We start from the raw sequence: 25,983 nt of genomic DNA, 5'->3' as shown, positions 1-25,983 counted from the left end.
AGGGCAGGGACTTTTGTCTCTTTTGGTCACTGACATATCTCCAGTGCCTAGGATAGTGTCTGGAACATAGCATTTGGTCAATAATATTGGTTGGGTGAATTAATAAATGAAAGACTGCGCCTGTGTTTCCACTAGGATTCGGGGTAGACCTATAGGTGAGCATTTTTATGAGTGTTAATGGTAACAATAAGTATATATATGAGTGTGATTGACAGCAATATGCCCTGATTGTTATCAACTTCTACTGGTTTTAGAATTTAAATGTGGAAAATGATACTGTGCCTGCCTCTTTTTCCTGGCTTGATTTTCTTGTTGGTTTTACAGCTTCCTGCTTTCTACTCACAATGCGGAGAAATAAAGAATGGTGGTCACTGCCTCTTAGCAAGCCTGTCAGCTTAAGCTAGACAGAACCTTCTTTTTCCTTCCCTTCAGTGAGCTGTTAGTCTGGGTGTTTCACCCAGATTGTTTACAAGGAGGGCAGAAGTGATTTTCTATATGCATGGTCCATGAATTGAGATACCTTGGGGGCCCTGGAAATCCTTTGTCCTTCCTTCTTTCCTTCTTTTTCATCCTTCCTTCCTCCTTTACTTCCTCCTTCCTTTCTTCCTGCCTTCCTTCTTCTCTCTTAAGAATTTATTTAATAACAATTGATTGAGCTCTGCATAGTACCTGGCATTGTGCTAGATGTTATGAGAAATGGAAAAATCATACCAATTACCCTCAAGCAGCTCACAGTCTACTATAGAAACAAACAATAATTGCAACACCATCCAATCAATGCCACAGTAGAGGTTTGTATAGAACGCTATGTTGGCACATATAGCCCTGCCTGGAAGAGTCAGAAACTGCCTGACAAAGGTGGTGGCACACAGGTTGTCTTGAAGCATGAGTAGTAGTCACAAGTTGGAGGAGGTGAAGGGTTCTCAGGCAGAGAGACAAAGTGTGGAAAGTTTCCAAGATATAATAGAAACCATGAGGTGTGCCTGGTGAGCAGTGAACGTATGTAGACATCAGGAGATGGGCATGGCAGAAGAGTTGCCCAAGCTGAAGATATTGAGTAAGTCTTATCACTCATCTAACTGAAAGGTCAACTGCTAGCGGCTCTGCAGGAGAAAGACGTGGCAGTCTGCTTCCATAGAGATTTACAGCCTTGGAAACCTTATGAGGTCGCTGTGAGTTGAAATCAACTTGGCCTTAGTAGGTTTGGTTTGAGTTTGGGTTATCAGTCATGCTAAAAGTCTGGGCTTTTTTTTTTCCTATGGATAGTAGATATTCTTGACAGGTTTTAAGCAGGGGAGTGGCATGATTAGATTTGTGTTTTTTAAGACAACTCTGGCATGCAGTGCTGATGCTGAGTTAGACAAGGACAGCCAGAGGTGCAGAGGCCTATCGTAGTTTTTCAGGAGAGAGATGAATTCAACAAATTCTTAGGAGGAAGAAGTGACACTTTAACAATAAAAGATGAGAGGTGGGTTTCCAGGAAAGGATCAGGGAGTAAGCCTTGCGTTCTGTTTCGAACAGTGCTCGCTAGTCATCCCCTTAGTCATCCAAGGGGAGATACCCAGTAGGGAAGGAGAGATATACATCTGTAGCTCCAGAGACGGATGGAGGCTGAGGGTATGGATCAAGGAGGCATCTGGGAACAAATGGCATTTGACACCAAGAGAGTGGAAAGATAACCAGGAAGAGTCCTAAAGGGGCAGATCCCCATCATGTGGGCTAAATTACACAGAGGATGACTATTTGGTGTTAGGTGAATTCAATTTCTTTAGATCAAGGGTTCTTAATCTAGCGTCCTTGGGTCCCTAAGAGTTGTTTCAAGAGGCCTGGGAACTCTGAAATTTTAAGCAAAACTTTGTCTAAATGTACTTTTTTTTTTGACAGAACCTGGCTTTTACCAGGGATTTGGGCTAAAAAAGGGTTAAAACCCACTGTGTTTAGATAAATCTTTTATATGTCCTGTTTTTTTTATGGTACTTAGGACTTGATCTGAATGGAAGAGAGGTTTGGTTCAGGTTGGAAAATAAATTTTATAACGATTTCATTCTCAGTCAATCATTTCTGAAAAAAGAATCCAGGTTCTACCAGTATTTGGGGATAGAGGAAGGAGGAGGGAAGAAAGAGGAGGGCAAGTTCAGTTGGATTTGTGCTGGCTTAAAACAGTGTGTATTTATAGTCTGTTCAGATAAAATCCTCACAAAAGATTTATTGAGATTAAATCAATGTTTGATCATATAACAAAAGTGGAGAATTGAAGTAATTTTCTATAAGATTTAAGCCAAATAAAAGCTTTAAATGTTTTACCTGAAATATTCAGATAACTGAGATCAAACTGCATGTAGGTATTTAGAAAGATTGTTTAAATTATCCCAACAATTGCCTCAGTTTTCTACCTCACTTTGCATGCTTGGTGAGTCCAACTGCTACGATTATCTTTGTCATTCTAAATGAGGTATATATTTCACGAATTCCCAGAAATTATCATTCCTTCAGATCCCCACCACCACCACTGTTCTTGTTTCATGTTTTTAACTTGGCCCAAGTTTCTCACTTGCCTGCTATACCACATAGTCAAGCCTTTCTCCATATAGTGTTCTCCATTTAAAAGAGCTTTTGCTGAAAGTTAAATTCTTAATAGAATCTTAATTACAGCGTGAAAATGGCCAGTTACTGTATGCATCAAAGGACATTATCAATAAAGCAAAATGACAACTGACAGAATGTGAGAAAATATTTGAAAATCATACAGCCGATAAGAGTTTACTATCCCAAATATATAAAGAACTCTTACAACTCAACAATAAAAAGACAAATAAGCCAAGTAAAAATGGACAAAGGATTTGAATAGACATTTCTCCAGGTAAGATACAAATAGCCAGTAAGCACTTGAAAAGATGCTCAATATCATCAGTCGTTAAAAAAACCAAACCCGGTACCGTGGAGTCGATGCCGTTATGCCGTTAGGGGAATGCAAATCAAAACCACAATGCAATACCACTTCACATCCACTAGGAAGACTATTAATTTAAAAACTGGAAAATAAAAAGTGTTGGTGAGGATGCAGAGAAATTGGAACCCTCATACGTTGCCGGTTGGAATGTAAATTAGTGCAGCTGCTGTGGAAAAGAGTTTGGCAGTTTCTCAAAAAGTTAAAGATAGAATTACCACATGACCCAGCAATCCCACGCCTAGGTATATACCCAAAAGAATTGAAAACATATGTTCACACAAATACTTGTACATGAATGTTCATAGCAGCATTATTCACAATAGCCAAAAAGTAGAAACAGCCCAAATGTCCATCAATGGATGAATGGATAAACAAAATACGGTATATCCATATAGTGGAATATTATTCAACCACAAAAAGAAAAGAAATACTGATCCATGCTACAACATGGATGAACTTTGAAAACATTATATTACGTAAAAGAAGCCACAAAAGGCCACATGTTGCATAATTCCATTTATATGAAATGTTCGGAATAGGCAGGAGGAAGGGTCAGCATGATGGAGAGGAGTGGTTTAACTTAAATACTGTAATAAAAAATTTCCCAGTCATAGCAAGATTGTCTGATAACCACGATGTGGCAAAAAATAGCAGGGATCTTTTTCAAAATAGCACTCACTGGCCTTCTGTGTCCCACTCTCCTGTGTTCCCTTCTCCCCTATTAACTCTTTAATGGCATTGATCCCAGCCAGCTACGTGACTGTGGCAAAGCTGTAGAAGATCTCTGAATGACAGGCCAGAACGGCTACATAATTTGTGGGACTCAGTGCAAAATGAAAATATGGGTCCCCTTGTTCAAAAATAATTAAGAAAAAAATGTCTGCCTTGAGCATTATGTTCTTTTAAGAACTACCTATATGGAATCAAATTGACGAGAACAACTGGAAAGATTACACAGAAACCTTAGGGGGCCACGAGTGTATGTTAATGAAGGAGGAACAATTCAGAAAAGAAGGGTGAGGATGGTTCTACAACTCAAAGAATGTAATCAACGTCACTGACTTGTACATGCAGAAATTGTTGAACTGGTGTATGTCCTGCCGTGTATATTCTCAACCACAAAAATAAAATAAAAAATAATAATAATTAAGAATTCTACAAAGATGACAGCAAAACATTAAACTAAGTGACTACCCAGGTCGCACACCCACGGTCTATTGGAAAGAGTTTGATCAGACAGACCTTCCTGCCTCCTAGCTCTACCGCCTGCTCACTGTAGGGACAAATTATTTAAACTCCTAGAGCCTCTGCTTCTTCACACAAAACATGAGGCTCACAATCCCCATCTCTCCCATTGCTTAGAGGATTTTTTTTTTTAATCTTAAGCTTGAATACTATTGCTTAACATGTTTCTAATTTTTCTATGTCCCTGGATGGTGCAAATGTTTAAGTTCTAGGCTGCTATCCTAAAGGTTGGTGGGTTTAAGTCCACCTAGAGGCCCCTTGGAAGAAAGGCCTGGAAATCTACTTCTGGGAAATCAGCCATTAAAAACCTAACTGGAGCAGTTTTATCTTACGCCCTGGATGTTGCCAGAAGTCAGAATCGACTGGATGGCAACTGGTAATTTTTCTGTGGAGAAGGAGGTACTATGTATTTAGATCAATTAAAATGGCAGCAAAGCCATTTGGTGAATTAAATATGGGTCCTTCAAAGATTAAGGAAGGAGCCCGAGAGGGGCTGTACTTCCTCTCATCTCCAACCTGATACACTTTGCCTTGCTCCGTGTTTTTATTAGCTTGTATTCTCAGTACATCAGTGGCAAGGGTGATGAAACCAGTGGCAGATTTAACTGCCAGGCAGCTGGGTCATCGTCCCATGGGCCTTGTTGCCATGCTGAGATCTTAAAGTGACCACGGCTGTTTGGGCTGCTGCTTTCCAGAAGGCTTGGAGAGGGACCACTGAATAGTTAATGGGAGGAAAAGGAGAGACAGAGAATGTTGCTTGCAGAAAGCACAGAGAAGCTGCTTTGAAAAATCCCAAGGTGGCTGAATATCAAGAACACAGTTCCTGCTGTGGGCAGCTGTGTGTGCGAAGGGCAGCCTGAGGGCTTAAAATCAAATCTCCAGCATGGGTTGGTGCCTCTCCCTGTGGGGATTTGGCAGTGGAGGCAGAAGGCCTAAACACCACAAAATGAAGAAAACCTCAATACCATCGGATAAGGGTTATCATTCAGTTATCTTTTTTATTGTTAGCAGTAGCAGTAAAAAAATTTTTTTTCCTCAGAAAGAAAAAGAGTGAGAAGGAGAAAGAAATCAGGTTGACTCATTTAACAGGAAAGAACTGCAGGCCCCTTACCTGAAACCGTCTCATGTCCCTTGGGTTTCCTGCTGTTTTCAAACAATTCTGATTGCACTTGAGAAAAAATTTTAAAAAGAATCTGTGAAGAGAAAGCAATGTGTTACATTTTTAAGTAAACATTGGTTAAGGGAGAATATATCTGCATTATATTAGATTTGATTTGAAAGTGATTGTATTTCAGGTCTGGGGAATTTCAACCAGCTTCTCCTGTGAAAGAACATTGCTGACCCTTTGCAATTCGCAGATTTGGATGTTTTCAATCCAGAGTCATATTCCCTCTTCTCCAGTCACTGTCGGGATTGTTAAGTGGTTCACAAGCTGGGCTCCTGGTTTGCACCCTGGCCCTGTAGTTACCAGGGCGCCCTCTCTCCAAAGAGGGCTTCAGGAGCAGCAGTGACCCCTGCCGTGTAAAAATGCCTTGCTCCAGGGTTAAAAATGGCATGCCTTAGACCAGATACCCAGGCTTTGTCAAGCATGTGGCTTTCCACTGGCCACACACACATTCAGGCTCAAACACCTCACACATATATCCTCACACACAAAGGCTTCCTGATGTTTGCAAATCAGAAAATTCTGTTGTTGCCCAAATACACAATCAGTCTTTACAGGTAGGTACTGGGGGTTTATGACTAATAATAAGTACCTATCTACTTTCAGACCATCTACAGGTTATCCCCACCCCCCCCCCATAATATAAGGTACAGAATAATATTCTGAGGTTATTTGTAAGACGTATTTTGTAAGCCAATGTTCTCCTAAATAACCTATTTGTGCCATTTTTAAAGTGGACGTCTTTCATCAGACAATGATATCAACTAAGAAAAATGGCTGAAGTGGCCTTTCACAATTTACATATTTAATGTTGGAAATTTTGTTTCAAAATACAATAAGCTTTTCATTTATTTCACTTGCAGAGTCCTTTTCCTTAAAAAAAAAAAAAAAAATCCAGCTTTTGCAGTGTTAAAGTCCCAGGTGAGCTAGGCCTATTTCCCTTTCTGTTACTATGACAACGAAATTTTACCGCAGTCCCAAAGTCCCTTCAGAACTCTCACATCCATGCCTTGAATTAGAACTTTAAAGGAAAAGATATACATTTTTTTCCAGGATTTACCAACAAAAATAAGGAGAAATCAACAAGGCTTCCAAAAATTCTGTTTAAAGCAACCGTTGGTAGAATGCTCTCATTCTGACCTTCTGTATATTTTTATTTTTTCACAGTCACACAAAAGAATTAGATAGTGCTCCAATTAATTGTGGTTATGACTTTAAAAAAAAGCTGATGGGAACATAAACAGTAAATGATAAAGTAGGAAAGAAGGGAGATAGCATTGTTCAGAGTGCTTTCCGTATTTAAGAGGCTCTTCTATTCCTGATTTGCTAAAAACATTTGGCAAAGTACTCCGGACCTGTCTGTGAATAAGGTTGGGCATGAATTTGAAAATAACAGCTAAATATTTTTTCAGCAATTTATACATTCACCAATTTCTTACTTCTCGCTTTAATCTCCTTGTGGGGAGGAGGCGATTGGGCATCACCCTCTGGGCCGCGGTGGTACCCAGGGGCTTTATGAGAGGGCAGAAAAGAAGCTCTGCCTTCATCACTGCATGTAATGTTCACTTTCACAACCTGCGTCCGATTTCTAAAGCGCAATGAATTTCTGCCCACGATCATCGGAGTGCATTAGAGAGGATGCTGATTTTTTAAGAAAACATTGATCAGAATGCAAACATTTTATTTTATTATTGTAAGGGGAATCACGTACACTCTTCCATTTGTGTGTTCAAGTCAGCCTCACCACAGCAACGTACAATACACGCTGATGCTGAGTGCCTTCACACTCTCCTTTTTCTCACTTGAGTCTCTTTCCCAACAATAGCCCCATCGCCATACCACACTTGCCCTCCAGCATCCCTATCATCAATTTACAATCAATTTACAACTTTACCCTTCTGAAACCACAGTGTTTTTTCTCACTTACTCTTTGATTTTTGGCAAGTTTTGCCACAACTGAACTCTGTATTTCTTATCCTTCCTTTTATCTAACTCCCCCGTCCCCCACCTCTTCTCCAAAATGTGTCTGGTGAAAACAGTAATGTTTATGAAAGCATTGTTATCTGAATGGTGTTGGAGGTGGAAAAGTGCAAAGGAGATAAGTGTTTACATCAAATCAAATCGATTTAGGGAAACAAGGGGCCTGCTGAAAGGCTTTATTCGGTTTAAATTAGGACCTTTAACAGTTCTTTGGTTGGAAATCACCCAGTGTTGACTCTTTTGCTTGCCTGGGGTCTGAGTTTGTAATCCTCACAGCCCCTCCCACACTAGGAGTTAGCATTCTGTTCACAAATGAGCAAGGGAGGGTAGAGGGAGGAAGGGAGAAGAGGTGGGTGGCAGGGGAGTTCTCTTACATCGTATAATACCTTCTAGGAGAAAGCACAGCTACTTCTAAATGGTTAGCACCTGTAATTATGGCCTGGTTACTTTACATGTTGACGTAAAAATTAATTAAAAGAAATTCTAGGGCTTACTGACATCTCTAATTTATTCTCTTTTTATTGTCTTCCTCCCCTCCACCACCTCCAGCCCCCATGTTCAGGGTCTTAGTACAGGACAGTTTACTAACCAAACCATCCATTAACCACAGGGTAACTTGCAGGGAACAAATTCTCTCAGAATCCCTTGAGTCTGAATCCCTCTGAAGACAGAGCTGCCTGGAAAATGTTAGCTCTATCCACTCAGAAATGGGAAACCAAAATGAATTACAAGACTCAGACCAAATGTGCAGATTCTCATCAGCATGGAAGCTGTTATTTCCACTTTCTCCAAATAACGTTGACTACATAAATATTATAACCACTTAGCATGGTACACTTTGCCAGGCTTCTGATCTCATTGCTTAAGAGTGAACACTAACAATTACAGGTTTATCCTTGTTTTAGAGACTAAGAGGAATAGAGAGATAGGGTCAAAATGTGAACTCAGCCCTTAGATACCAGGCTGGTTCTTAGGTCACTGAGGTAGGATAATGTATCAAAGGAATTTCTTCACTCCACAAGTATTTATGAAATGCCTACATGGTGCTAGTCTTGGCCCTGCTACCAATTAATGATGTAACCAAGTTACCTCACTTCTTTGGTAGACAGGCAGGTTGTTGGGTAAGATGGACCATTTCATTAGGATTCTTTCTCTAATGCTGCTGAGGCAGGAGAAGGTGCCTCAGGAATGCCACAGATCAGAGCCATCTCTGGCCCTGTTCACCATCCACTGTGACCCAGAAACTGAAAGGCATAGGGGTCACAGAGCAGAGGGAAAGAACTCCTGAATGTCTATTTGGCACCATGGACCATGCTGTATGCTTGATATACAGTGCCTCATTTAATTCTCACAACAACCCTATGAGTGCCAAATCATTTTACCACTGGGAAAAACTAAGGGTCCAAGAATTTAAGAAATTTTCTGAAGATCACATAGCTTATAAGTGGCAAAAACAAGGGTTGGAACCTGAATCTTTCTGGCAACGAGACCCATCTAGTGTTTCATGTGTCCTGCACTACTTAGGTTATGGTGATGGTTGCACAGTCTGTGATTATACTAAAAATCACTGAGCTGTACACTTTGAGTGGGAGAATTTTATGATATGTAAATTATATCTCAGTAAGGCTGCTTTTTAAAACTTCACAAAACATGATCTAAAAATGGCAAAAAAAAAAAAAAAAAAGGAGAAGGGAAAGAGCAGGAAGACCAAATCGGGGGCGGGGAGGGGGGGAGATTGGCACCTTGGAGAGTGAGAGAACTGTTATACCCTGAGAGGAAAACATTAGGTCAAAGACAGCTCTCATGGCAGTAAATGCTCAATATTGAGAACTCCCGCTGAATTCATTTATTTACTCATTTGATCAATATGTATTAAGTGTGTACTGTGTGTCATGAAGGGTTTAGGCACAGTGGCAAACAAGACACACAAAGTCCTTGTCCTCATGGAACACACAGTCAAACAACTCAACATATGCCTCCTCAGATTCTGGAGTCCTCTGAATGTGGGTCTGAGTGTAATGAGCTAGTACCCAAGAAATCCCATCCCCCAGCTCTGGAAAATTGGAAGGATACTCTGCACTGTTCAAGAACAGAGTGAAAACGTATAGCTTGGTCTGAACCCATGTTCAGAGCCTATCCCAAATAGAAAATGAGTTTCAAACTAGATACACAAATAAGATGCAGAAATAAGGTCCAGTGTACAGGGGGGCCTTCTAAATCACAGGAGGGCCAAGTACTTAATATTCATGGAGCTCTGGGATTATGGCCAGTGGCCTGGCTAGTATAAAACCCAGCACAGTATTTTCTTCCAGATTTATAGACGAGACCTTTTAATTTGTCTCCAGTTTAAGATCTAAGACCTAGTCCTTCATTAAAGAAATTAATATATGAGATGCTTACCAAAAATCTTTAGGAAAGCACTGTGAAAGATACCAAAGTTTCTTTCAAGAAAAAGATTAGACAAGGATTTATACAAAGAAATGTGAACTTGGCACTAATAACAGCTGCCATCATACAGAGCCTTACTCTACACAAAAAAAAAAAAGGTAAAATACCTTCCACTCTGAAATTTAGTTCCTCACTCCCTTAAAAAAAAAAAAGATGTCATTCTGCCTACCTCGGAACCAACCACTGCTATAACATGGCCACCTCTTCCACACCCTGGAAATGATAATACCCCACACTCTCCAAGGGCTAAGAGCACAGTTGCCATATTGGTTCTCACTCTCTGCCATGACATCCACATAAGCGAGTTGGATCACCAAAGTCTGAGCCAAGTATATAGCTGATAAATCCTCACAAACTAGTAAATACTTAAAGGTTTGTGTCCATGATTTTTGAGGAAGATATATTTTCTCTGGATTGGACTCCTTTTTGAGTACAAAAAATTAAAATACAATTGCCTTTCACTCTGTGGGCTTCTAAAAAAGAATATAACCCCTTTCCCTTAAAACACGTGCATATCATTTCTGAGAACTACCCAATATACGGACAAGCTGGGTGATAAAATCCTATTTGGAAAGAATGGGCAGCTCTCCCTGTATCCTCTGAAGTTTACATCCTTTTTGGGACTAGAAAATCTAAGCTCTCCAGCTGAGTAGGGCCTGTGCTAGAAGGATACACCGATGGTGCCATTTTCTCACTCTGAGAATGCTCTTCTTGGTGGCTCGCTGCTCTCTATGGTAGGAAAACGCCCAAATGATTGGTTTCCACTTGAAACCAATGGAAACCACAATGATGGTATTCTAACTGTAATCTAGGTTTCAACTGAACCTTCCAACAACAGAGAGAATTCGTTTTCTTCTCTCAAAAGCCTCTGAGAGAATCCAAACCCAGGCAGCCCAAGTAAAATAGAGGGTAGCAGTGAGCCCCCTCCTTGGACTAAAGGTGATGTGCCCTTGAGAAATCTGTTGATTTTTGAGGTGGCAGCCCAGGCTAGAAAGAGCTCCAAATTTTAAGGCCCTTGTAAAGACTCTGACTCAAGTCCACAAAAATGAAGAGACTCTAGGAGGTCAAGCCCTCAATTGACTCTTGACCAGACCAGACCAGTTGTCATCAAGTTGATTCTGACTCATGGTGACCTCATGTGTGTCAAAGCAGAACTGTGCTCCATAGCGTTTTCAATGGCTGATTTTTCCAAAGTAGATCGCTAGCTCTTTCTTCTGAGCTGGACTGACTCAAACCTCCAAACTTCTGGTTAGCAGCCAAGTACATTAACAATTTGCACCACCCAGGGATTCCTCAATCAGCCCTTCCTACACCCTAAAGTAACTTGGTAATGAAGGGCTGAAAATGCTTGGTATTTGAGATCTGCTCGATAAGATGGCAGCCAGCACAAAGGCCCAAAAAGATCCATGGAAGGGGGAGGCAATATGGAAGCCTTGACTGATTGGGTCCTTTAAGTTTAAACTAAATGCTTATTTTTGTAAGGTAACTTTTCATCTAATCCATTTATTTAAACAGCTCCTTAAAATGTAAATATAGATACATGAACAGATTAAGTACAGAACCTTTCACCTCCCCAGACCTTCCTATGGAATGGACATATACAATTAAAGCTTATTCACCTGGACTATTTCAATAAAAGACCATTTCAGATCTGAAAAATTTAAGTTTACAGCAATTTTTTAAGCAATAAATTTTCTTACTTTCAACTACACTCAACCTCCTTAGCACCCTTTGGCTAAAACACCAATTATGATGTTGATTAGAATAATAGCTAATAATACTCAAAGAAGAATTGATGCATTTAAATTATGGTATTGGCAAATAATATTGAATATACCATGGATTGCCAGAAAAATGAACAAATCTGTCTCAGAAGAAGTACAGCTAGAATGCTCCTCAGAGGCAAGGATGGCAAGCCTTCATCTCACATACTTTGGATGTGGTATCAGGAGGGACCAGTCCCTAGAGAAAGACATCATGTTTGATAAAGCAGAGGGTTAGCGAAAAAGAAGCCGATCTTCAATGAAATGGATTGACACAGTGGCTGCAACAATGGGCTCAAACATAGCAATGACTGAGAGGACGGCACAGGAGTGGGCAATGTTTCATTCTATTGTACATGGGGTCACTATAAGTTGGAACTGACTGGATGGCACCTAACAACAACAATAGGAATAATATCCTACGTGCATTGAGCCTATATTATTTGCTACATACTATCTCATTTGACCCTCTCAATGCTGGGAGTAGAAACATTAATATGCTCACTTTAAGGAGGAAGTAACCAAGACTCAGAAAGTTTAAATTATGTGCCCAAGGTCAAACAGCTAGTGAGTAGAAGAGGTAGGAGTAGAACTCAGTTTGTCTGACTCTTAGCAAAACATTGCTCTGGCGGGAACTTGCCCAAGTTTCTTTGGAAGGAAAAGGGGGGCTCATTGCCAAATAGCTCATGAACTCTTTGTTTCAGGAGACCAGTGCCTTCATTGATCTACGTGGGGGATCATGTCACTTACTTCATCTTTCTTTCTGGAAATGAGGACGAAGCCTTTCTTCATGTTACAAAACAAGCAAGCAAACAAAAATGTCTATCATTCCTACCAGGGATTGCATCCTCTAGGAAGTTTGTGGCTATTTTGGAGTGTACAGAGGTAAATAAGCAAGATGTACCAGAAATTCAGAAAACAAGGCTTCTGAGAAGAACTCAAGAAGTCTAAGAGTGGCACAGCCCAAATAGCTGCAGCCTTCCTCAAAAAATGGTAAATATTGCTCCAGTGGATGAAGAAGGATCAGGGTCATTTGTCCTTCAAGACCGTGGAAAAATAAGGCAGGAAGTTAAATGTGTAATATAAGAAGTTGAATTAAATCTCAGGAAACATTTTTTGAGAATAAAGTCACCAAAATTAAATTTGGAAGCCATTACCCAAAGGACAGAGGAGGGAAAAAGGAGGGTGAGAATGGGTGCACAACTAGAAGAATATAATCGATGTCACCGAATTATACATGTAGAAATTGTTTGATTCATGTATAAAATAAAATAATTTTTTTTTTAAAGGACAGAAGAGACTCTCGTACATTGGAGATTTTTAAATAGCCAAGCAGGCTAATTCCTTTGGTAGGAGATAGTTTGCAGTCCTACTCGCTTTAAGTCGGAATCAAGTCGAAGGCAAACGGGTTTGGTTTTTATGTGGCGGCTAAGCTGATTGTCTCTGCCAAGTCATTTCCATATGATTTCAAGGTTTCTGCAATTTTTTTGTTTGCTTGCTATTTATTACAAAAATTAGGGACCCTAAGTTTCTTCCTTTGTGACATGATCTCCCAGGCCAGTAATGAGGATTAGTTATCCATGCAGAATGGTAGGGAAGATGCCTGGTACGTAGCAAATTAACTCCTTCACCTTTCACCAGTTATATCCCATAACCCTCTTGCCTCTATTTTCCCTTCCTTCCCCGCCACATTTTTAAAAGGCTCGTTTTCCAAACAAAGTTATTCCACAGGGAGTTGCCACAAATTCAAATCTGGCCCTCTCTGTACTGCCTATCTCTCTAATGTTAATATGAACTGCACTTGAAGAAATCCCCTTCGTTTGGAGGAAGAGATATTAAGAAAGGTGGGGGGATGGGGGCGAGAACATGTAATTAACCATTCGAATATATTGCAGGACAAGAATAACAACAACAACAAAAGTGGTGGGTCAAAGTCCTCATCACAGTTTTCAGTAAACTACAGCCAGGCAAAATAATTCAGAGCTACGTACACATATGCTGGTTCCTGACTGGCAACAGGCCCCATGGAATCATTTTCAATTCGGTGTTCGCTCCAATTACAAGCTCCTGGAAGTGGCATTTTCGTTGGCAATAGATCCTTCATTACTATACATGCCGCCTCACGAGCGGGTCTGCTGTATTCATTTAGGCACCAGGAGGGAGCACTCCCCCCACTGTGTAATTCTGGCTCTGTATCCATAGACTTCATTTCAAAGCCATTTTGTGATTTCTTCCAAAGTGAATGTCTCCCATAGTGCCAGTGTCAAGCAATCAACTGTAAATAGCCGTTAAGGTGCAAAAACAAGGGGGCCACTTTGATTCTCTACTTATGTCTGACCAGTAACACACTACCATTTCTGAGGACCTGGGGTTACATGTTGAGTTTTTTTTTTTTTTTTTTCATTCTACATTCAGACACTTCTTCACTCTCCTGAATTCCATTACTTGGCACCATAAGGCTCGTAGGGAAAAAATCTCTAAGGAAAACTCCTTGTTTTTGCACTTGGATGAAAATCTGACACCATTAATGAAAATAATTGAACTTTTTGGGCTTGAATTGAAATGAAACACAACACTAAGAACATGTTTGTAATTCCAATTGTTCTTATAAAATCTCTTTGCAATGTGCGTAGTGTCATCTTTTCCTCTTCTTTTTTTTTTTTTTTATAACTATATCCGCTTCTACACATTATTTCTTCCTCTTCCCTTCTCATCATCAAAAGGACTGAGCAAACCTGAATCATGTTACAGACTTCTTCTGGGAGAAATCTTTGAGTAAGTCTTCAGAATTAGAATATGAATCTATTTCCCTTTCTAATACCGTGACTACTCGGGTGAAGGAGAGAAATGAAGTTATTAGTCAGCCATCAGCTTAATGGGTCCTTACCATCATATTTCCTTAGCACCCCTTCGTCCCCCGTCTCCCCTCCCACTTTCCTGCCCTCCCTGTGAAGCTCATCTATGCTAGGCTGAGCAGTGAACACCAATTACACCAAGAGCCCTTTGCTGCTGCCTGGTCCACTGGTTTTACTGTTTTGCCAGATGGTTGAGGCCAGTGTGTAAAACTCTCTACCCTACCATTAATTCATAACTCGGTAATAACTTTCCCACGGCTCCAGGAAATTGAAATGAAGTGCAAATGTGAATATTTGGAAAGGGGATCAAGGTTGGACAACTATTTTACACCTGTTTTTTTTTTTTTTTTTAGAGCAGATTCTGATCAGACAAAAAGATACCCCTTATTTACAGTCTGGAATGCTACTCTCCTTAAATTAAGGCCTAGTGAACAAATATGTATTATTGGATAAAGTGGCAAACAAAATTCAGAGTTTGAGCTCCTATCACCGTGTTCTCTCTGCAGTTTTCAGCTTTCTATCTATTGCACCTATGGGTCCATTCACTAATGACCTTGAGTTTGAGCATCTATGTAATGACAGATTCATAGATTAGCAGATATAAGTGCATTTTCTTGCTAAGACAGGACACCATCCAATGTTTGTTAGCATCATTAAACTAAAACTGACTTTTCACCTGCTCCCATACCATATGCAGCTGCAAATTTTTAAATTAAACTATGAAGCCATGCATAAATTTACATATATTACAGACTAGCCTCTCCATTTAACATGCAAATGTACTCCAATGTTTCAGAACACCTTCTGTCGCTAATTAATTTGCTGAATTATAATTAGACTAATCCTGCATAATTAATAAGCACAGATTTTTTTTTAATTTGTAAGCAGCTTGAGGAGATCATTCACTTCCTTCTATAAACTGCTAAGTAAGTGTTAAAAAAAATCTGGAAAGAACATGTGTGAAAAGGTATGTTTGATGTGGCATACAAACTCAAACTAGCGTGGAAGATACAGAAGTCAGTATTGATAAAGGTACATATTTGAAGTCAACACTCAAGCAACCAAAAAAATTGCATTCAGAGGATGGGGACTAATTCTCCCTTTGTCTCCTTGTATATAGTGTTTTATTCTTTGCCTTCTACCCGTCGGATCTTCCAAGATCACAGAGGCGGGAAAGGATTAAAGTAACCGTATGTTGTATTAGGAGAGATAATGATATTAACACTCCACTGTATATCAAAACACTCTGTGCATGCTGGGTGCTTATAAGCCCCTTTGATGGTATTTGGAATCATTTTCATTTTGGCTGCCAAAACACCCGAGATCCATCTAGTGGAAACAATTAAGTTCCATTAGTACTGTATCCATTCGGTAATGATTACAATGAAGGGTCCCTCTTTAATGCTGAAGAGTGGAGCCTCAAAGAAACCCATGCATCTGTGTGCTCGAAAATGAGAAGTTATATACTTTTACAACCAAGCATGAGCCTTATATTTGACCTGAAAAAATCAACCAAGCTGAGCTCTCAAAGTATGGGTAGATGGCTTGTTAGAGACTTTGAAGCAGGGAGGGAATCTGGAAGGCCAAGGAAAGTTTAATACTAATTATGCAAGTTGAGGAAAAAAACCTACAAAGTGAGAAATGCATTTTCTGGCAGGGGATATTATTAAACCTTCAGAAAGAGGAAAAATAGAATTTTAGAGAGAAGAGAGGGCCTTTTGGCCCTTCCACTCAGCTACATCAATAATATCAGTGGCCAAAAGATTGTTAGGCCAAAAGTAGGAAAACTCTTGAAATGTGCTGAGCTTTCCATCACGCAAATTTAGTTTTTTATAGTGATTTTATATGCAATAGACGCTTCTTCTGAAGAATGGGTAGCAATTTTTCCAGGTTCATTACCATACCAAATACACCCTCTCATTACTAGTTAGCCAATATTTTACTACAACATACATGAGATGGGGAGTTGGGAACAGTTATGAAGTGCACTAGCACCTCAAAGCCTTGTGGCCAAAACTGAGGAAGAGATTAAAAACAAAAACCCACTGCCATTCATGGCGGCCCCATGTGTTACAGAGTAGAACTGCTCCATAAAATTCTCCTGGCTGTAATCTTTACAGAAGCAAATTTCTAGGCCTTTCTTCCATGGTACCACTGGGTAGATTCAAACTGCCAGCCTTTGGGTTGTGCACAAATGCCGAGGTGCTAATCTGAGAAACCACTTCTGCTGCTTCCCTGTGAGGCATTTACCTTGGACAACTTCTCTCCTACCTCTCTGGATGGCAAACCTGAGACAGCTAGCTACCCCATGGGCTGTTGCAAGGACTAACTCAAGTGAGAAAAATATTTTGAAAGCACCTGGAAAAGACTGTAACAATTTTTCTGAGCTAAGTAATGTTATTACTGGGAGAGTTTGGAAACAGAAGGCATTTGGACAGTTTTTGTAAGCCAGAACAGAGCCTTTGCCACCAATCCCCATCTGAAGAGTTTAAATGACTCAAGACGATTTTTTAAAAGCTTAAAAGAGAGAGAGCTTTTTGTGCCCTTAGTAGCTACTCAGAAGGAACATAATAACAGCTGGAATAATAATACTAATAAGAGGCTAAAATTATTTTCTTTCCAAAAATACATGAATGTCATGGAAATCTTTAATCTTGTCTTCACCTTTCAAGAAAAACCATTTTAATGTATTGTGCTTTGCTTTCAGACTCCCCATGCCCCATTTTGAATGGTTATAATCGGAAATCTGGTTTCTCTGTAGTCAGGAACGTGTGTAGGTCTGTTTTTCTAAAGCAGAAAAGTGCCCAACAGTTAAGCGCTCTGACATTCTAGAGGGTAACAGGGAGGATCTCCTCCATTCTTCCATGAAGTACTGCACTGCACACTTCTGCATCCATATTGGAGTAGAACTTGGACTTGGGAAGAACCAGAATGGACACCCACTCAAGCCCCATGGGTGGACAAGAGGGGCCAGATTGGACACCCACTCAGACCCCATGGATGGACAAGAGGGCCTTTTGCTTTTGTGCAGTTTATTTTTTTGTGGAGGGGGAGGGGATTTTTTTTCCACTTTGCCCAGCCAGTTTCAAAATATGTCCTCTTGGGAGAAAGTAGAGAGGAAGTGATTGTGATCCACGTGGAGTTAGCTTTTGAGAAATTCCTGACAAGTTATTTTAAGGAGAAAGAGAAACAACTTTGTGGCGTGTAAAGCAGCTAGTTAACAAATCCACATCTTCAGCTAATAGGTTTTCCTCTACTATACACATTCCAAGAAATTTCTCTAATTTTATTTTGGCAAGAGGATTTTCCTGCATGAACAGCGCTTTTAGTTTGTTCTTTTAATTCATTCTCTCTCCCTCCCACCCCTCCTTTCTCCGCTCTCCCCTCAACCCCCAAATTCAGGATGCTATGTTATGCTTTTAAGCACTACCTGAAAGTTAAGGGGGAAGAGTGGGAAGAAGGAGTGACTGAAGAAAAGAAACCAAGATGATAATTACATCCAAGTCCTATTTCATCTGAAAAATGTGACGGCTTGCCTCCACACTAGCCACCAAGACCCTGTATTGTAACCTGCATGCCAAAAAAGAATGTGTAACCTGACAGGTAGCAGGTGGCACATATGGAATTATCATTGGCTATTAACACCAGGTCGGGTATCATATTAGCCACTTTCAGACTGCATTTGCCAAACCCACATAAAAATATAAAACCAGGTATTTCAGTATTTTGTTGCTCCTTTAGCAAAACAGATTTTCTTCTATTACTCATAGTAGAGTCAGCCGGCTTTCATTTAGAGTTTTTTTTAACATTTTTTTTTTTCTTAAAGGAAGAACTAATCCTAGTTGATATAAAGGAGAAACTGGGACAAAAATCAGGTCAAGAATTTGATACAAAAGCACTCAGATAAGGTAATAATATCCCAGTATTGTCAGTTTAGCAGACTATGTTCACATTAATCTAATCTCAATCCACCCTCTACACCTACACTAGGTTCCAGCATGTCATTATTTTCAATTGTTTTTCTCATTCAAACTTTGTTGATTCCAACTCTATAGAAAGTACCCACTTTATGAAGATTTCCAAATCTTAATATCAAAAATGGCACACTTTTTTTAAACGCCAAAAGAGATTTTTACCTCTTCCACATTTCTTCACTCTCTGTAATGTGATAACATTTCTACTAACTCTGGTCATCTCACAGAGACTGCTAATAAATGAGCTTCTACCTGTCCCATGAGTAGATGACCAGACTCTCTTAACTGAGGTGCACTGAAAAGCCTCAGGTCAGTCATAGGGATGGAACCAGAGCCCACTCTGGCCTGAGCACTGTCCACTGGGAACTGAAGCAGTCCCTGGGCACTTCATCTGGGCCACCTTCAATTTCTAATCTTTCTCTTCCATACCAACCCGTATCGTTGCTCAGAGATATGCTAAATTACTACAGAAAGGTGAGACTTAGCCATTTTATTTCAAAAAGGTAGGCTAGGCATGAAATCTTCCACCCCATTTCAGTTACTGAGATTTCTCATCGGGTTCAAAGAAAGTCTGAATGTGAACAGGGCAGATTCATGTGACTTCCATAAATTAGCTCCAGTTTGCTTAAAACAAGATCCTGAGTTCATTTTAAGGTTTCAAATGCCCTTGACTGAGCCTAGCCCAAACTCCAGCTTTCCAAATAACTTCCAAACTGATGAAGACTTTTTTTTTTTAAACCTGGTTTTATGTTATACAATGTTTTTTAAGTCCAGGCCACTTCTAACAGAGTTCATTTTAGGTACTTACTCCTGACCTTCATTGAATGAGATCCAATCTCAAAGCTCAGTGTAGTAGAATATGTACATATGTACACAGTATATTCACTTGAGGCCGTATAAGCAGGTTGACCCAAATGAAGAAAATCTTTCTTGAGAAAAAGAATATGGGGCCATGAGATATCTATGAAGATCCGAAACCTTAAAATAGTTCAACCACCTATTTCCTTTGCCAGAATAGGTATTATTATTATTGAGTCAACACTTACATATGTATTTTTTTTAACACAAGAAACAAGGTAGCACAAAATATGTAAAAGTCACATCTAATTTCAAAAACTCAGTTGCGGTTTTCAGTGCCACGGATTTTCTTACTCTCCTATATGTCTTTGAAAGAAATGCTGATAAGTCAAAATGAACCATCACAAATTATTTTTGGAATGGTACAAAAAATTAAATAAATAACTAAAATTTTAGCATCATTGGAAAAAAGGCCTAGATAATTGATAAACTCAGTATCCAATAATCCACAAAAGCCAGAGACTAGGTTTTACCTTCATAAGCCTTCCTGGCTCAGGAGTTTATAATTGGGTTTAGTGGTTTCTGTCTGTCCAAGGGATAATGGCACACAGCCATTAAAAAACAAAAAAGTACTTCCCCAAGGGAGTCAGCAGCTGACCTGGAAGTAAAACTTCTCGGCCTGTCACTCAGAGTTCACAGAACCCGTTCTGCCTTCTCAGGTTGCTGCCAGGCCAGGACTCAAGCTAGCAGCAGGACTGGTTCCAGAAGCATGGGAAAGAGATGGCCACAACTCCCTCAGGAAGATACACAAAGAAGTCAACACGGCCACGCTGGGAGAAGGCCGCTCTGTGCAACCGGGTGTTCTCCGCTGACTTGGACAACAAAGATCTACTGCCAGGTTCTCCCTGGCAAACCCATTAGCAGGATCACTTTCCCCAGAAATGGCCCAATACCACAACAAGGAAGTCGTCTTGTCTCACCTATGAGTCAGAATTTATTGGTGGTTCACTTGACCTGAATTGAAGCTACAATTCCATCATTCCTCCTAGTAGCAGCCCTCTTGAAATGTGATATCCAAAAAACCAAACCCTGTGCTGTTGAGTCAATTCCGACACATAGCGACCCTATAGGACAGAGTAGAACTGCCCCCTAGAGTTTCCAAGGAGCACCTGGCGGTTTCGAAGTGCCCACCCTTTGGTTAGCAGCAGTAGTGCTTAACCATTATACCACGAAGGTTTCCTGAAATGTCATAGAACCTAAAAAATCATGCCCATTTTTGTCACCATTTCCCAGCTTGCTGAGGTGATCACAACAAAATCATGCCAAACAAACAGCTAGGCATTTATTCCATGTCTAAAATACTTTTTTAATAAATAATAAATAAATTTCACCACTTCCAGTAATGTGCCTATTATAAGTTGTTTTGATAATACAGGTTCTAAACTTTGATTAGAACCTGTTTCCATCTCCACTTTTTGTTAGCCAAGGTGTAATATAATTCAACTGACTGACCCAGCAAAGTTTGGGTCATAGTCGTTCATAGTTTGTACCAACCTTTCAGTTTATTATTTTGTTAGGAATATATCCTATCTTGAGGCTAAGATTATACTGACAAAGACTTTTTCAAAGACTGATTTTTGTATTACAAATTTGTTAAAAACAAGTTACCTAATGATTGAAGACCATGAAGAACGTAATCAATGGCACCGAATTATACATGTAGAAATTATAGAATTGGTGAATATTTTTTTGTGTATATTTTCACCACAATGAAAAAATAACAACAGTAAGAAACAAGTTACAAAGCAGTACGTGAACTAATTTTGCTCTTAGCTCAACTATTTTAACCTGGGCTGAATGTTTACCCTTTTCCTAATGAGGTGACTCATTGAAAAGTGAAGATAAATGTCATCTACTTTTCATGTGATCTATAAAATTAATCTCCCATGCTTATGTTAATACCGATAATGTAATGTAGGAGGCAGTGTGACCTAGAGGATAAAACTTAAGAGTAAGGAGATTATGTTCAATTATGGACTCTATTACTGACAATATTTTCACCTGTGTTTCACTTGCCTACTTTCACCCCTCATACACGTTCCTGCACATATCTTCCCTGTAAAATTGGGTAATACCTCTGAGAGATGCTGGGAGAATTACTTAGGTGCTTTGGGAAACAACTTGAAACACCTTTTAGAACTTTCTTGTGAAACAGCAGATATTGTTAATGTTCCTACCATAGAATCAGCCTTCTGGTAAGTAACCATGACACATTTAGCAAATTGTCTTTCTACTCAGTAAAAATGATACCCTCGTGAGCTCACACAGGTGATACGCCACCCAAAGGGTTCCATTTATTTCCAGAGAAAAAATTACATAGAGGGAGGCCACAATTGGTCATAATTAACTAGCAAAGTTAAGAAGGGATCAATGCTTACACTTCAGGGGTTAAACTAAAAGCTGATTGCATCAGGAAGGAATTCATGTTCTGTATTCAGCTGTAAAATAAACTGGCAGTTTTGTGTTTGGTGTTTGAAGCATCTTTTGAAACACTAAATCAATTTAATATCAATAATTGCCAGATATATGCAAGAGTAAATGAACCAACACAGATAGCTTTGTTCACAGAGAAAACAGGGCCAAATGGCTTTCATTAGCATGACTAATCCTGAAGTTCTGTGATTCGATAATCAGATGTCTAAGCCTGGATTTTGATTCTTGCAGTATATGGTTTGGCACAGGATATTATAGTACAGCTATTGTATGTCTTTAACACGCATGCTCAATATCAGATCAGCAAGGTCACCTTTAAGAGCTTATGTTAACTACAACGGCATAGTGAGTGCTAGGAAACCCACTAGACACTCAGAAAATAAGGAACTGGTTCTTAATATGGGGATAAGGCCAGGTCTGTTTTTAGGGTGCCTTAGAAACACCTGTTTTAGACTTGGGGGACAATCTTAACAGTGGTTTCAAAAAGCAGACCTGTTTTCACAGCTCCTCAGCAGCCTTGTAATGCTGGTCATTTCCCTATTGTTGCAATTACAGGACTGAATGGAGCCTTGGAGCTCCGAGGGTGGGTAGTATTCTCACCTTAGCCCCCAAAAATATTTCTCCTGGCCTAAAAAGCCCTCCCCACCTTTTTTTTCTCCTCCATTCTGACATACCTTCTCCCCTTGTAACTTTCTTAATTTTATAAAGTTATATTTATAACGACATTTACCTCTAAAAGCCTATGAATTTCAGAATTTCTTTCAGGCTCTATTAATTAACTGGTCATTAAAAAAAAAAAAAGACAGTGGTTTACAAAATGAGCCAAGGAAGGTCATCAGAATGGCTTGTGAGGCTGGAAACAGGCAAATTCGTCGTCGGGGGGTCTTGGGCTCCACGACTAACTTTGGGTACTTCGCAGTGTACGGTGCAGACATGTGAGAAAGTACTGGCAGAGCATTTGGAACTTTGTGGAAGGGGGCCCTATGGCCTTTATCATTTGTCAGCCTTCCATTTCTCAAATTCCCAAGTCCACCCCCTAACCCCCAACCCACCATTACATCATTTCAGGCAGTCCTTGTGAATACACTTTGTCAGCTGTTTTTTGAAGAGAGAGAGAGAGAGTGTGTACGTGTGTGTGTGAACTGCCAGAAACACGGAATAGCTCTTAAGGGCCTCATCACTGGGCAACCAAGCCTCTGGATCATCTCCTTTGGCGGTCTGTGTGAGCTTCGGGTCAGAGCAGCTGCCTCTGAGTCACAATGGATTGTGCGGCCCCAAATCCCTTCATAGCTGATCTGGGGCAAGGGACAAAGTACTGAGCTTTTCATTTCCATGATTAAAAAAAAACATATATATATATATATATAAACCAAAACCAAACCCATTGCTGTTGAGTTGATTCCGACTCATAGCAACTCTACAGGACAGAGTAGAACTGCTCCACAGGGTTTCCAAGGAGTGCCTGGTAGATTCAAACTGCTGACCTGTTGGTTAGCAGCCAAACTCTTAACCACTATGCCACCAGGGTTTCCATTTTCTTTTTTTTGCAAAGGTCATCTAGCCTGTGTGGGAAATACAGTTTGAAGGTCAAATGTGACTATCCCTGTACCTTGGTTTGGAAATTCACAGATTATGATTATAAATATTCCTGAAGTTTAACTGATACATGCAGGTATCAGCCTATCCTTTGGAAGTTCCCCTCCTATTTCATGGCACACTCTACTCTCCTCTGCTCTGTGTGTGTGTGTGTGTGTCCGTGTGTGTGGTGCTGCAAACTATCCTTCAACCTCCCAACCCCAAAACGTGTTCTAAGGAGTCTTGACTCAAACACACAAGCAGCTCATAGGGGTTAAAAAAGCTCTCAGTCCTCCTGTGAGGCAGGACCACTAGGTGAGGGCCCCATGTCTCAAGTGGGCCAATGGGCTACGACTGCTTTATGTGACCAGGATCTTTTTGTCCTCTCCATACGATCGCCTGATTGATAAGTTGAGGGTTTCTGGGCAGTTGTTGGGACTGAAACAAAGGCAGGCTGGTGTCGCCCACCACAGAACCCACTGCAAAAAGAAGCAATTTAGGAAACCTCATTTCAGCCCTATGAAGTCTCTCCTCCCACCCCCACCTTGTGTTAACTCCTGTCTTTCTAATGTTCTTCCCAAGTCTTGGTAAGAAACACTAAATTATTGCTCGCATTCATGGTGATAAAGTCTCTTAGGAATAGCTGGAAAGACGGAGAGAAACTCATGCCTCTGTGAGTTGAACATCAGTCTTATGCCTCGATTTCAGAAAGTGAAAAATATTTTTTTCCTTTAGGAATCACCTTCTCTTGTTCAGAAAGTTCCATATTGAGGGTTTTTGCTTAGTCAGGGAATCTGCATTGGTCCCACTCTTCATGATGCCCATTTACTCCTCCCATTACCAGGAAGTCAGAACTCTTAAATGATGGAATGGTTGAGCTGTTTTGTACTGGGCTGGGGGAACATGATGGTATTCCTTAGAAACACAAGTCCAGCTCTCTCCTTTTACAAGTGAGGATACCACAGCTTAGAACTATGTTAGGGACCACGAGGGCATATACCAAACCAAACCCAGCACTGCGGAGTCAATTCCGACTCATAGCGACCCTACAGGACAGAGTAGAACTGCCCCATAGAGTTTCCAAGGAGCACTTGGCAGATTTGAACTGCCAACCTCTTGGTTAGCAGCTGTAGCACTTAACCACTACACCACCAGGGTTTCCTGAGGGCATATAAAGAAGTGTAATATTTGGCTCCTGTCTTAAGGAGGGTCTGGAATAAGTGGAAAAAGTCATCAACATGGCTCTAACAGAATGCAACTATAAACTCTGAGGGCAGGAGCCATGCCTGCTTGTTCACAGTGATTCCTCCAGTGCCTGGCACAGGTGCTGAAGAGTAGTAACACAATCCGAGCCATATGCCAGGTACTGATCTAAGCACTTTAAATGTAAAGCCTATTGAATCCTTTCAACAGCCATTTCTGCTAGGTCATATTATTACCCCCATTTTACAGATGAGAAAAATTAAGTAGATGGAGATGAGTAACCTGCCTAACACCACCTGGCTAGTAAGTGGCAGAGCTGATATTTGAACCTAGGTTATTGTATCACAAAGAGCACACTGTCACTCTCAACCACAACACTGAATCTCAGTATGTGGTGAACAAATGACTTATATAAGAGATAACATCCCAAAACTACAACAAAAGAGATGCTACCAGGCAAAATGTAATTATCTAATGAGTGATATAAGTAATGCGTATTCTTTGTTCATAGCCCTTGTCACACTCTGACATTATTTGTTTATCCAACTCCTATCTCTTTGCCCCATTAGAATGAAAGCTTCATGAGAGCAATGGCCTTTTCTACCATTTTTATCACTTGATCTCTAGATTTTAGGACAATGTCTGGCACATTGTAAACAGTCAATAAATATCTGTTGATAAATGAATGAATTCTATGGGCTTTAAAGAGGGCGATATCATTATAAACAAGAGTCATCAAGGAGAACTCCATGGAGGAGGTATGAATTAAGATGGGCCTCAACACCTCAATGGTAGGAAATAATGAACTCCAATGCAGATTTTCCGACTAAATGAAAACCCTCAGTATGGAACACTCTGAACCAGAAAATGTGATACCTAGAGAAAAATATATATATTCCACCTTGTGAAAGTTGAGGTATAATGATTGATGTTCAACTCACAAGGCAGAGTTCCTCTCCATCTTTCCAGACTATTTCCTAAGAGACTTTATCACTATTTAACCCAAGCAACAGTTTATTATTTCTTAGCAAAACTTGGGACTAACATTAGAAAGTTCATCTACTTTGAAGCAACCTGCATTCACCAAATAGCACCTGAAGGTTTGCACAGAGGATCTCCATCTGATTTGACTAACTCCGTGGTGGTAAAGAAGGAAGTCCCTTGATCTGTAAGAGGATTTAGACATCCCAGGAGCCAGGAAACTAAAGAGAGTTTTAGGACCAACTGGAAATTTCTACTCTAGAGAGAACTCCCATCATTACAGAAACTTGAAGACACAAAAGACCTAACAATACCAAATGCCTGAGTAGACAACTCCTGGGTAAATTGTCCTGTTCTTGGTGCACAATGAACTTCATGGGGACCTTCCTTCCGAATGTTAGAACCTGGATAAGGGTGCAGGGAAGGAAGAGGTGGAGAACAGCTATGGCTACTGTCGCGGTGGCCTCACAACAGTTGTTTTTACGTATCAGACTGAAATGTACTCAACTGGAACTTAACTCTTAAACAGAGTTAATTTACATTATATTATTAT

General features: G+C 40.1%; 1 protein-coding gene across 6 annotated transcripts in view; it reads right to left on the bottom strand.

Moving 5' to 3' along the window:
• EBF2 (EBF transcription factor 2) overlaps positions 1–25,983 on the bottom strand; it is a 212,215-nt gene that overhangs the window by 59,308 nt on the left and 126,924 nt on the right. For all 6 annotated transcript variants that reach the window (XM_003412466.4, XM_003412467.4, XM_064272664.1 and 3 more), the window contains one exon: positions 5,307–5,388. In XM_003412466.4, coding sequence (XP_003412514.1) covers positions 5,307–5,388 — 82 coding nt within the window. The remainder of the gene's footprint in view (positions 1–5,306; positions 5,389–25,983) is intronic.

This window comes from Loxodonta africana, chromosome 19 (genome assembly GCF_030014295.1).
Source record: "Loxodonta africana isolate mLoxAfr1 chromosome 19, mLoxAfr1.hap2, whole genome shotgun sequence".
NCBI lineage: Eukaryota > Metazoa > Chordata > Mammalia > Proboscidea > Elephantidae > Loxodonta > Loxodonta africana.
Note: the sequence above shows the minus strand (reverse complement) of the source record. Positions and strands in the feature narration are given on the sequence as shown.